The 15,305-nt window shown below is 38.1% G+C and overlaps 1 protein-coding gene across 1 annotated transcript in view; it reads right to left on the bottom strand.

The window, feature by feature from the left end:
- Window positions 1-5,912: 5,912 nt before the first annotated feature.
- The window catches only part of dgkq (diacylglycerol kinase theta), a 30,289-nt gene continuing 20,896 nt past the window's right edge, over window positions 5,913-15,305 (bottom strand). The window contains exon 23 of the mRNA XM_074649556.1: window positions 5,913-10,235. Coding sequence (XP_074505657.1) covers window positions 10,134-10,235 — 102 coding nt within the window. The 3' untranslated portion in view covers window positions 5,913-10,133. The remainder of the gene's footprint in view (window positions 10,236-15,305) is intronic.

Below are 15,305 nucleotides of genomic sequence, written 5' to 3' on the forward strand. Positions count from 1 at the left end.
TATGAATTTGATTTAGCCTTTGGTATCTTTTGCTTGTGTAAAAAAAATGTTGTGTATACATTTTTTTTTTTTAAATCAAGATCTTTTTATTGGGTTTTTTGGCAGTATATAGCAAAAGTACAGCGCTATTCGGTAACCAAAAAAGAATGACAGGTATGAGTATACATTATTAGCAGCTGGCACCAATGCCACCAAATAAATAAGTCAAAACAAAGGATGTATATAAACAATAAAACAATCCCTCCCCAGTCACTGCCAGCACGCCATATGGAAAGCTAACTGTCACGCCAATGACTTGCGATGAATGATTGAATACTTTGTGATGTAGTAAAGCTGCACTTAGTAATCAAGTATTTACAGTGTCTGGAATGTATCTAAAAAAGGGCCTGATTTTCTCAAGCTTTAAGCAAGACATGATGTCCGCCAACCATTGTGTGTGAGTGGGAAGGGCAGCGCCCTTCCACCTGAGCAGGATTGCTCGCCGAGCCAGAAGGGAAACAAAGGATAAGGTGCGTCGTTTTTCTGCAGTTAATTGCGTCTCACTTCCGGTGACCCCGAACAGAGCAACTAGAGGGTTTGGTTCTAATTTGACGTTTAACACCTGAGATAAAGTTTGAAAGATCTCCGTCCAATAGTTTGTAAGACTAGGGCATGACCAGTACATGTGAATAAGGGAGGCTTCAGCGCTTTTGCACTTGTCACAGTTGGGACTAATCTCAGGATACATGCGAGACAGTTTGGCTTTTGAGATATGAGCCCTATGCACCACTTTAAACTGAAGTAAGCAGTGACGAGCACATAGAGAGGATGAGTTAACCTGCTTCAGTATGGAATTCCACGTATCCGGTGATAGAGAGAGGCCTAAGTCCTCCTCCCATGCTGCTCTGAGCTTGTCCATGGGGGCACGCTTCAAGTCTGATATCATGCCATAGACAACGGAGATAAGCCTTTTGTGTGATGGATTTAAAGAAAGGATCGTATTGACAATTGTCGCGTCTGTCGATGCAGAGGAGCTGGACAACTGAGAGAGCACAAAGCGCCTTGCTTGTAGATATCTAAAAAAGTTGGACTTAGGAAGACTGAATTTTTTGCTTAGCTGCTCGAATGATGCCAAAGTATTATCTACAAATAAATCTTTGAAACGCACAATACCTTTCCTGTGCCATTCTTGAAAAACAGGGTCCTGAATAGATGGTTTGAAAAGATGATTTGACGCAATGGGGCTTAGAGTAGAGAAGCTGTTCAAGTCAAAGTATTTCCTAAATTGAGCCCATATTCTTAAAGAATGTTTAACTACCGGGTTCCTGATAGATTTCATTGAGGGGAGCGGAAGCGAGGATCCAAGCAATGCAAGAACAGACAGGTTATCGTCCGAGTGGAGTTCCATCGCTACCCAGTAAGGACAGTCGGGCTGATTGTAAAAGAAGGACCAAAACGCAAGACATCGCAAGTTAGCAGCCCAATAATAGAAACAAAAATTTGGAAGTGCCAGACCACCAGTAGCCTTGGTTTTTTGGAGATGTACCTTGCTAAGACGGGGACGCTTACCCTGCCATATATAGGCGGATATAATTGAATCAAGTTGATTGAAAAAAGATCTGGGGATAAAAAGTGGTAGGGCCTGAAAGAGGTAGAGAAATTTGGGTAGGATGGTCATTTTGATGGAATTGATACGCCCCACGAGAGAAATGGAAAGAGGTGACCACTGTTTCAGTGTTTGTTTAATCTGGTTTAACAGAGCAATAAAATTCTCCTTAAATAAATCTTTGTACTTTTTAGTAATTGAGATGCCCAAATAGGAAAACTTATTTTTTTCAATTTTGAAAGGCAGGTTGGTGAGGTCTAAGGCTCGTGCTTCATCATTGATGGGAAAAAGCTCGCTTTTGTTGAGATTTAATTTGTATCCCGAAAATTGACCAAACTGATTGAGCAACGACAGAGCGGGGGGTAGTGAGGTACCCGGGTTTGAGACAAAGAGCATGAGGTCATCAGCATAAAATGAGACCCTATGCTCTATGTTGCCCCTCCAAATACCAGATATGTCCCTGCAACTGCGGAAGGCTGTGGCAAGCGGTTCGATGGCCAGATCAAAAAGTATGGGGCTCAGAGGGCACCCTTGACGGGTTCCACGATGTAAGTTGAATGGTTTAGACTGCTGGGAGTTAGTACGAATTGAGGCTGAGGGAAGCAAATATAGTAGCTTAATCCACGAGGTAAATTTCGGGCCGAAACCAAATTTGTCCAGAACAGCAAATAAGTAGTTCCATTCAACGCGGTCAAATGCTTTCTCCGCATCGAGAGACACAACACACTCAGGGACTTTCTCAGATGCAGAGTAGATGATATTGAATAGTCGTCGTATGTTAAAGTACGATTGTCTGCCCTTGACAAAGCCAGTTTGGTCTTTGGATATAATTGTAGGAATGACATTCTCCAGTCTACGGGCTAGGACCTTAGCCAAAATTTTTGCATCTGTGTTTAAGAGGGAGATAGGCCTATAGGAGGCACATTCGGTTGGGTCTTCACCTTTTTTAGCAATGAGAGTGATACAAGCCTCGGTAAATGATTGAGGAAGGGAATCTTGCCTACAGGATTCAGATAGGACTGAACATAACTGTGGGGAAAGTAGCGAGGAGAACTTTTTAAAAAATTCTGCCGGGAAACCATCGGGACCCGGACTCTTACCTGACTGCATTGAGGAAATTGCTAAAGCTATTTCTGCCTGAGATATGGGCTCTTCCAGTCTCTTCCTGAAGTCCAAAGAAAGTTTGGGAATATTTAGACTGCGCAGGAAGTCAAGAATTACATTACAATCGGCCTGAGACTCTGAGGTGTAAAGCTGGGAATAAAAATCCCTGAATGTCTCATTAATTTGTGAATGATCTGAAGTTATGTGACCATTTGACATTCGGATTTTGGAGATATTTTGTTTTGCTTTAAAGCCTTTGAGTTGGTTGGCTAGCATTTTGTCAGATTTGTCTCCATATATGTAAAACCTGGCCTTGTTTTTTAAAAGCAAGTGTTCAGTTGTGTATACATTTTTTAAATTACTTTCTTTTTCTTTTTTAAAGAAGTATTTTTCTTGAGCTCAGAGGAAAATTATGGCTGTGTAATAACAAGATATGTTTGTAAAGTAAAGGATTTTCCAGGTGTCATTTTTAGGAGCGAGTGCAGTACAAATTACAATATTTCCCTCTGAGATGTACAGTAGTGGAGTAGAAGTATAAAGTAGCATAAAAAAAAGATTGTACTGAAGTACAGTAGTTGAGTAAATATACTTATTTGCTGTACTTATTATCAGTGGGCTGAGCTGAAGTCCCTGAGGAGCTCCAGTCTGATGAGAAGACATCATCGAACATTAGCAGAAGTGCAGAGTGGATCCTCCTGTCAGTTATAGACCATCTTTGGTGTAGGCTGAGTAGTTGACCTTCTGCCTCCTGCTGGTGAAACCCAGCAGCATCACAGCTCCCAGGCTGACACAAACACTTGTGAAACCCAGCAGAACCACAGCTCCCAGTCTGACTAAACACTGGTGAAACCCAGCAGAACCACAACTCCCAGTCTGACTAAACACTGGTGAAACCCAGCAGCACCACAGCTCCCAGTCTGACTAAACACTTGTGAAACCCAGCAGCACCACAGCTCCCAGTCTGACACAAACACTTGTGAAACCCAGCAGCACCACAGCTCCCAGTCTGACACAAACACTTGTGAAACCCAGCAGAACCACAGCTCCCAGTCTGACATAAACACTGGTGAAACCCAGCAGAACCACAGCTCCCAGTCTGACTAAACACTGGTGAAACCCAGCAGAACCACAGCTCCCAGTCTGATGTAAACACTTGTGAAACCCAGCAGCACCACAGCTCCCAGTCTGACACAAACACTTGTGAAACCCAGCAGCACCACAGCTCCCAGTCTGACACAAACACTTGTGAAACCCAGCAGAACCACAGCTCCCAGTCTGATATAAACACTGGTGAAACCCAGCAGAACCACAGCTCCCAGTCTGACATAAACACTGGTGAAACCCAGCAGAACCACAGCTCCCAGTCTGACTAAACACTGGTGAAACCCAGCAGCACCACAGCTCCCAGTCTGACTAAACACTGGTGAAACCCAGCAGCACCACAGCTCCCAGTCTGACTAAACACTGGTGAAACCCAGCAGAACCACAGCTCCCAGTCTGACTAAACACTGGTGAAACCCAGCAGCACCACAGCTCCCAGTCTGACTAAACACTGGTGAAACCCAGCAGAACCACAGCTCCCAGAAATATTAGTATAGAAGTACATAAAGTAGTAGAACATGGAAATACTCAAGTAAAGTACAAGTACTTCAGTAAATGTTACTTTCCTGTTAAACAGTTAGAAGATAAATGCAGACGTCAGCAGTTAAAGGAGAAATCAGACAGAAACACAAAGTGTTTAGTTCTTAGATGGTCTTTAGTTTATTCTGATTAAACACATATAAGAATCAGTTATTTAAACATATATACTGTGAATATATATATATATATGTACTATATATTTAGCTTTAGTTGTTACAACATTCATAATAACCTGAACGTCACATCTAAGAGCATCTGTGAAACAATTAGTGCAATTTACAGTTAAAACTTTACAGTTCAAACTAAAAAACAACAAAACAGCTTCTGTCTGCAAAAATATACATAAAATCATCTATTCAATAAAAGCTCAGGTCATAAAACTGAACGTCGTTACAGCAACAGAAGAATCTAGAGGACGTCTGGAGGCACGTTAGCTCACACACACGTTAACACACACACATGTTAACAGACACATATATGTTAAACGTCAGAGCACTGAGGGTGTCGCAGCGTTTGGATGAGGCACTACGCCGACCTCCACCTGGTCAGGTGGGTCTGACGCTACGAGGCACGACGGACGCAGAGAAGCAGAAAACATCAGCACGGTTTTAACATTCAACTACAGATAAAAAGTCGTTTATGGCATCAACAGAGAAAAACACATTTAGGATTAACAAGAAGTTACTGTTTTGGATGAACGAGGAAATAAAGTGTTTTAGTCTCTGATGTTCTGCAGCTTCAGATGTTTAATTCAAAACAACCAAACTTTAGTTTAGTGGAGATTCAAATCAACCAAATCTGAGTCTAAAGTGATTCAGCAGACATGTAGAATATCTCCATTTGATGGAATGATGCAGGAATAACAAACATAAAGTTTTGGGTTCTTATAATCTCATAAACTGGAGTTTGTTCTCTATTCAAGCATAAAATGAGCTTTTTATTTTCCTGATCCTTTTTGGCCTTTTGGGAACTCCTTTTTCAGGCAACCAGCAGATTGATTATCTAGAAATTTGGCCATTTTTAACACAATTTTCCATTTAATGTCATCATCCATGTTTTGTTGTTACTAATCAAGTCGTTAGAGGTGAAAACACTTTGAGTGTCTTCGATGGTGAAACATCAGCTGCAGGATCTTGTCTGCTGTTTTTGGTTTGAGGACGAGGCGGCTGGTTGTGCATCTTTTAGCTCGTTTACTTCACATTCCTGCAAATTACAGCATAAATTTTTAGGTTGATTTCAGTAAATCTTTTATAAAATTCAACTTGCAGAGAAGCGAAATGTCTTGTCACTTTTTGTTTTAAGTTATATTTAGGGCTGTCAAAGCGATAGTAACGCGTTAACGCAAACTTGTTTTAACGCCACTAATTTCTTTAACGCTTTAATGCAACTTGTGAATTTTAGGTTGTAGCGGCTCAGTTTTAAAGCTTAAGTGAAGATGCTGGTATCATATGAAACTAGAAAAACCTGATGAATCCATCGGTACCAACCATGTCATACTAGCTTGTTGGGAAGGATTTTTTTTTTTCGAACATTTTTTGGGACAATTTTCACTTTTTTTCTGCCTTTCTCCAGACTTTTTTCGGACATTTTTTGTAAAAATGTTTCTGACTTTTTTTTGGACATTTTTCATACTTTTCTGCCACCTTTTTCCTGACATTTTTTTGCCTTTTATTTTGCACAATTTTTGAACTTTTCTTTGGCCTTTCAAATTTTTTCTGGATATTTCTTTCTGAATTTTTTCCGCCTTTTCGGACATTTTTCTGATTTGTTTTTATATAGTATAGTTTTAAGTTATATTATCATATCACGGAGCTCAAATGTCCTGAAAGGTGTTATTTTTATATCCTTTGCAAACAAGAAATTAACTTGTGTGCAAAAAAAAAATAAGAAAATACAATCTTTTAGGACTTCATATCATCTGGTGGTAATGCACTTATGTGGAGGGACTTTTTAAAACACTTTTGGTGCATTTAAGGACACTGAGATTTTACAGCTTACAGCAACATTTCTAATGTCAAACAAGAGTTAATTACTATTTATATGATGTCTGCTTCGTTTGTCTCGTCTGCTTGATTTTCCAAAAAATGGAACAATGATGTTCCAACAAAATAAAGATTTTGGATGCAAAGAAATACCTGCAAAATAACTATATGTGCACCACCTTTTCTTTGAATTGTTTTTGCCTTTTTGCCAACACATTACACTACAAAAAATAACCCAGTTGGAGCTTCTTAAATGCACCAAAGAGGAGTTTTCAAAACCTTTAAATGTCCCTAAACGTCTCTCTGCAAGTTGATTTTCATAGAACTGAAGTGAAACCAATGACTCTCCAGCAGGAAGGAATTCTAAAGAAATGAATAATATTATTTGGAAAACGTTGAGCAGGAAGGTGACGTATATTCATTTAACTGTTTAAAACATGTAACAGCAGCAGCCGTGGTTGTGTAACAGCGACAGACTGACTCATTAGTGTGAATGGAGACGAGAGAAAACGCTGTTGTAAATACACAAACACTCAGAACTACAGTACTTCATGCATGTAATAAAACACTGTGTACAGATACTACAGCTACATGTCAGTACACACAGTACTGTCGACCGTAAGAAACACTTCTGATGAAGCTCAGCAGTTTACTCCACAGTCAATGGAGAGTAACAATTAATGCCACCGATGCATCAGATCTATGTTCATTCAAAGCCACAAACTCTCACTGTGATCTAGATTATATATATATATAAACTAGTGGTTCCTGCATTAAAAGCCTTAAATAAGCTACATTTTGAAGTTTGGTTTGAGGCTTTGAATAAAAGCAGGATCCTTGAATCTCAACTCAAACACAGAACGGTAACGTATTATTCTAGCACCACAAAACATCAAAATAAATCAGTTAATACAGATCTCAGATTAAAAAAAACAACTCTAAATATTACAACCAAAGTACAGTGATGAAATACTGCTGTGGCTACATGAAGAGCTGAGACCTTCAGCATTCGATTTGTCCTTTAACATCTGTGGTTCTTTACGTCTCTGGGAATGTGGACGAAGTTCATTAAATTACTCTCATCCATAGAAACTGGCAGCTGAAGCTCGTCTTTGTGGCAGCAAAATAAACTCATCTGCAATTTAATGCCGTCGACCGATAACAGCGTTAATTGGTGCTGAAAATCTACTAATAAAATATACAAAATTATTGAGATTACAGATACGAAGAGCTATATTATTAAAGATTATGATAATTATTTTACGCCTGGCAATGTTGTTTTCATCATTTTAACTCGTTCCCAATTAAATACTGAACCCAGATGAAACGTTTTGATAAATCGTTCCTAAAATGAGTAATTTTCTCCTCAAATAGAAAATCAGTCCTTCAAAGAACTAATAATGTGATCAATATCATTTCAATCAAATTAAAAGCTAGTGATGTTTCTAGCTTAGTTTAGTGAGTAATGTAGCTAGCTGTAGTAATTAATGATCAGAAATTACCTCAAATTAATTTTTAATTACAAATTAAGTCTCGTTTTGGCTATTTAGCACGCTAGTACACTAGCTAACTAGCTCGCCAAGCTATCAATAGTTTAGTTTAGATCTTAATGCAGCTGGTTCTATAGAGTCTGGTGCTACCGGAGACCGCAGTGCTACACTCTGTTCCCACATTTTAGTGAATCTAAACTCGATTTGTTTTTATTTCTCCCCTAAAATGAACTGTTTTGTTTTAACTTTGTTTTGGCCAAGCTGGTAATGAAGCTAGTTAGATATGTTCTGGTTCTATCTGTAATCACATTGACTCAACTGCAGTGGCACATTGTTTACACACATGTTTTAAATCTTATCCTCAATTTACTACAAATTAAGATTTAATTTGGCATATTAGCAAGCTAGCTAGCTTTCCAGTAAACGCAGTGATGTGGCTGTGATGCAGCTGGTTTATTAATCAGTGTCTGCTTTAATCACAACGGCACAATTTGACAATCTCTAATGTGACCTTGTAAACATAGTCAGCTCAAACACGCAGCTAAACTCAGCTTAAAGTCAACGAGCTCACATCACAGCGGAGGCTGTTATCATCCACTGAAACAGTATAAAGCTTCTATTGCAGCATCAACACCGTCTGCAGCACGTCACATTATCTTAAGTTGTGTTTGACAGTCATCATATTAAATTTGGACTAATAGATACGTCCACAATTTATTATGGAACATGATTCTAGAAGATACATGATAAGTAACTTGAGCGGCCAGCTAAATAAAGACACAAACTAACGTGACCTTACTTATTGACGCTAATTTAACAAGCTGGTTTTCAATCATTTTGTAGTTTGCCTTCAAATATTATTGTTTAGCATCGTTTGACTGTAAAGTACCTGCTTCAACACATCTCTGATAACACGTATGTTGGCAGGTTTGCAACGACCTGCATAACTCGGATTATTTGTCATCATTTTAAAGTTTAAATGTTAACTGTTCTTTTTGTGCCGATCAAAACTAAATTAAGTTAAGGTTGCTAACTTGATCACTTTTATTATGATCATAAAGCCAGATGCTCACCTTTTTCTTTTTTAATTATGAGAACTAATATTTACTAGAGCGTCTCTTCTTTAACACTTTAGTTTTTCTAACTTTTACATGCGCATATTTTGAAGTGATTAACGAAACTTAATTAAATTAATTAGAAAGCAGACAGTCTGCTCATTTTTAAGGTTCGGAGTCTCTAAAGTCACAAAAGATGTGTTTTTAATCTTGTGCACAAGTTATTATCTAGTTTTCACAAGATCTGGATGATAATTTCTGTCAAAACAAACTTGGTGACGACCTATTGTCTTATAAATCATCATCATATATCTACAGTTGGTGTTATTGCCAATTAGCTTTATACACTTTCCATCTGCTGAAATACAAACTTGAGGATTTTATCTTCACGTTAACACTCGTTGATCTCAGATTGATCTGACTTTTATTCTTTTAATAAGTTAACTTGACTCTTGTGAAGTTTCCAGTCACACGCTGATGCTGCTCAGCGGTTTCAGAGGTTTCTGGTTTGATTCTGCGCGCTCATTAGCTTCGGAGAGCTTCACTGCGACATGAATGTTGTCTAAAACCAACGTTACCAAAGCATTTCACACAAGATGAGAAGAAGAAGAAGAAGGAAGCCAGTTGAGCCTCCCAGGAGATTCTGTGGTTTAGATAAACATAACGTGGTTACAGCTTCTCATTAAACTGCCTGTCAGTCTCTCCAGCAGCGCTTCAGTGTTCTTCATATTCTCCACTGACAATATGATTGAGGTCATAATCACTCCAATAGCTGCACATTATTTTTCACAACTAAAGTTATTACAATAAATCAACTGACACTGAGTCTACTGCTACTTACTGCACGTTATACAGTCACGTCTGGACAGAAACTTACTTCTGTTAAATACTTTTTTTGTTCAACTCTGAAGCTTATCCATACTGTCAACTCTTTCTTAATATATGCAGAAATCCTATTTTAAATCTATAAAGTACTTGTTACTCTTAGTGAGCTTTTAAGTAAAAAATTACTTTTATTTGCTGAATATTAACCGTGTGAACTCTGTGAGTGATAAGTGCTCGGTCAGCAGGATGGACCAAACTAGAGGCGATCCAGAGACTTCCTCCCACCGTGTGCAAGCTGTAAACGTTAAACCTCCTCCGGTCTCCGAGTCCATCTGCAGCCCGTCTGCGTCGCTACAAAGCTACGTGAGCGAAGCAGCCCGGAACCAAAACGGCCGCCCAGTTGCAGCAGGAAGCAGGTAAAAGGCAGGACACTGAGGTGCAGGCGGGTCGGTCAGTGTCCTCCGTCTCTGGAGGACGGACTCTCAGAGCGCCCGTCCTTCGAGCCGGCTGATGACTTCTTCTGCTTCTGCTTGGACTTCCTCAACATCCGAACCTACAGACGTAGTATACATGAGTACAGATAAATACACAGAAAATACCACACTACTGATAAACTACAGGTATACGCAGAAAATACCACACTACTGATAAACTACAGGTATACGGAGAAAATACCACACTACTGATAAACTACAGGTATACACAGACAATACCACACTACTGATAAACTACAGGTATACGCAGAAAATACCACACTACTGATAAACTACAGGTATACGCAGAAAATACCACACTACTGATAAACTACAGGTATACGCAGACAATACCACACTACTGATAAACTAAAGGTATACACAGACAATACCACACTACTGATAAACTACAGGTATACACAGACAATACCACACTACTGATAAACTACAGGTATACACAGAAAATACCAGACTACTGATAAACTACAGGTATACGGAGAAAATACCAGACTACTGATAAACTACAGGTATACACAGAAAATACCAGACTACTGATAAACTACAGGTATACAGAGAAAATACCAGACTACTGATAAACTACAGGTATACACAGAAAATACCAGACTACTGATAAACTACAGGTATACGGAGAAAATACCAGACTACTGATAAACTACAGGTATACACAGAAAATACCACACTACTGATAAACTACAGGTATACACAGACAATACCACACTACTGATAAACTACAGGTATACACAGACAATACCACACTACTGATAAACTACAGGTATACGGAGACAATACCACACTACTGATAAACTACAGGTATACACAGACAATACCAGACTACTGATAAACTACAGGTATACGCAGAAAATACCACACTACTGATAAACTACAGGTATACACAGAAAATACCAGACTACTGATAAACTACAGGTATACACAGAATATACCAGACTACTGATAAACTACAGGTATACACAGAATATACCAGACTACTGATAAACTACAGGTATACACAGAATATACCAGACTACTGATAAACTACAGGTATACACAGACAATACCACACTACTGATAAACTACAGGTATACACAGAATATACCACACTACTGATAAACTACAGGTATACACAGAAAATACCACACTACTGATAAACTACAGGTATACACAGAAAATACCACACTACTGATAAACTACAGGTATACACAGAATATACCAGACTACTGATAAACTACAGGTATACACAGAATATACCACACTACTGATAAACTACAGGTATACACAGACAATACCAAACTACTGATAAACTACAGGTATACGCAGACAATACCACACTACTGATAAACTACAGGTATACACAGACAATACCACACTACTGATAAACTACAGGTATACACAGACAATACCACACTACAGGTATACACAGACAATACCACACTACTGATAAACTACAGGTATACGCAGACAATACCACACTACTGATAAACTACAGGTATACACAGACAATACCAGACTACTGATAAACTACAGGTATACACAGAAAATACCACACTACTGATAAACTACAGGTATACACAGAAAATACCACACTACTGATAAACTACAGGTATACACAGAATATACCACACTACTGATAAACTACAGGTATACGGAGAAAATACCACACTACTGATAAACTACAGGTATACGGAGAAAATACCACACTACTGATAAACTACAGGTATACGGAGAAAATACCACACTACTGATAAACTACAGGTATACACAGACAATACCACACTACTGATAAACTACAGGTATACACAGACAATACCACACTACTGATAAACTACAGGTATACACAGACAATACCACACTACTGATAAACTACAGGTATACACAGAAAATACCACACTACTGATAAACTACAGGTATACACAGAAAATACCACACTACTGATAAACTACAGGTATACACAGAATATACCACACTACTGATAAACTACAGGTATACACAGACAATACCACACTACTGATAAACTACAGGTATACACAGACAATACCACACTACTGATAAACTACAGGTATACACAGAATATACCAGACTACTGATAAACTACAGGTATACACAGAAAATACCACACTACTGATAAACTACAGGTATACACAGACAATACCACACTACTGATAAACTACAGGTATACACAGACAATACCACACTACTGATAAACTACAGGTATACACAGAATATACCAGACTACTGATAAAATACAGGTATACACAGAATATACCAGACTACTGATAAACTACAGGTATACACAGACAATACCAACTACTGATAAACTACAGGTATACACAGAATATACCAGACTACTGATAAACTACAGGTATACACAGAATATACCAGACTACTGATAAACTACAGGTATACACAGACAATACCACACTACTGATAAACTACAGGTATACACAGAATATACCAGACTACTGATAAACTACAGGTATACACAGAATATACCACACTACTGATAAACTACAGGTATACACAGACAATACCACACTACTGATAAACTACAGGTATACGCAGACAATACCACACTACTGATAAACTACAGGTATACACAGACAATACCACACTACTGATAAACTACAGGTATACACAGACAATACCACACTACAGGTATACACAGACAATACCACACTACTGATAAACTACAGGTATACGCAGACAATACCACACTACTGATAAACTACAGGTATACACAGACAATACCAGACTACTGATAAACTACAGGTATACACAGAAAATACCACACTACTGATAAACTACAGGTATACACAGAAAATACCACACTACTGATAAACTACAGGTATACACAGAATATACCACACTACTGATAAACTACAGGTATACGGAGAAAATACCACACTACTGATAAACTACAGGTATACGGAGAAAATACCACACTACTGATAAACTACAGGTATACGGAGAAAATACCACACTACTGATAAACTACAGGTATACACAGACAATACCACACTACTGATAAACTACAGGTATACACAGACAATACCACACTACTGATAAACTACAGGTATACACAGACAATACCACACTACTGATAAACTACAGGTATACACAGAAAATACCACACTACTGATAAACTACAGGTATACACAGAAAATACCACACTACTGATAAACTACAGGTATACACAGAATATACCACACTACTGATAAACTACAGGTATACACAGACAATACCACACTACTGATAAACTACAGGTATACACAGACAATACCACACTACTGATAAACTACAGGTATACACAGAATATACCAGACTACTGATAAACTACAGGTATACACAGAAAATACCACACTACTGATAAACTACAGGTATACACAGACAATACCACACTACTGATAAACTACAGGTATACACAGACAATACCACACTACTGATAAACTACAGGTATACACAGAATATACCAGACTACTGATAAAATACAGGTATACACAGAATATACCAGACTACTGATAAACTACAGGTATACACAGACAATACCAACTACTGATAAACTACAGGTATACACAGAATATACCAGACTACTGATAAACTACAGGTATACACAGAAAATACCACACTACTGATAAACTACAGGTATACACAGACAATACCACACTACTGATAAACTACAGGTATACACAGACAATACCACACTACTGATAAACTACAGGTATACACAGAATATACCAGACTACTGATAAAATACAGGTATACACAGAATATACCAGACTACTGATAAACTACAGGTATACACAGACAATACCAACTACTGATAAACTACAGGTATACACAGAATATACCAGACTACTGATAAACTACAGGTATACACAGAATATACCAGACTACTGATAAACTACAGGTATACACAGACAATACCACACTACTGATAAACTACAGGTATACACAGAATATACCAGACTACTGATAAACTACAGGTATACACAGAATATACCAGACTACTGATAAACTACAGGTATACACAGAATATACCAGACTACTGATAAACTACAGGTATACACAGAATATACCAGACTACTGATAAACTACAGGTATACACAGAATATACCACACTACTGATAAACTACAGGTATACACAGACAATACCACACTACTGATAAACTACAGGTATACACAGACAATACCACACTACTGATAAACTACAGGTATACGCAGACAATACCACACTACTGATAAACTACAGGTATACACAGACAATACCACACTACTGATAAACTACAGGTATACACAGACAATACCACACTACAGGTATACACAGACAATACCACACTACTGATAAACTACAGGTATACACAGAAAATACCACACTACTGATAAACTACAGGTATACACAGAATATACCACACTACTGATAAACTACAGGTATACACAGAAAATACCACACTACTGATAAACTACAGGTATACACAGAAAATACCACACTACTGATAAACTACAGGTATACACAGACAATACCACACTACTGATAAACTACAGGTATACACAGAAAATACCACACTACTGATAAACTACAGGTATACACAGAAAATACCACACTACTGATAAACTACAGGTATACACAGAATATACCACACTACTGATAAACTACAGGTATACACAGACAATACCACACTACTGATAAACTACAGGTATACGCAGACAATACCACACTACTGATAAACTACAGGTATACACAGACAATACCACACTACTGATAAACTACAGGTATACACAGACAATACCACACTACAGGTATACACAGACAATACCACACTACTGATAAACTACAGGTATACGCAGACAATACCACACTACTGATAAACTACAGGTATACACAGACAATACCAGACTACTGATAAACTACAGGTATACACAGAAAATACCACACTACTGATAAACTACAGGTATACACAGAAAATACCACACTACTGATAAACTACAGGTATACACAGAATATACCACACTACTGATAAACTACAGGTATACGGAGAAAATACCACACTACTGATAAACTACAGGTATACGGAGAAAATACCACACTACTGATAAACTACAGGTATACGGAGAAAATACCACACTACTGATAAACT

This window comes from Sebastes fasciatus, chromosome 10 (assembly GCF_043250625.1).
Source record: "Sebastes fasciatus isolate fSebFas1 chromosome 10, fSebFas1.pri, whole genome shotgun sequence".
NCBI lineage: Eukaryota > Metazoa > Chordata > Actinopteri > Perciformes > Sebastidae > Sebastes > Sebastes fasciatus.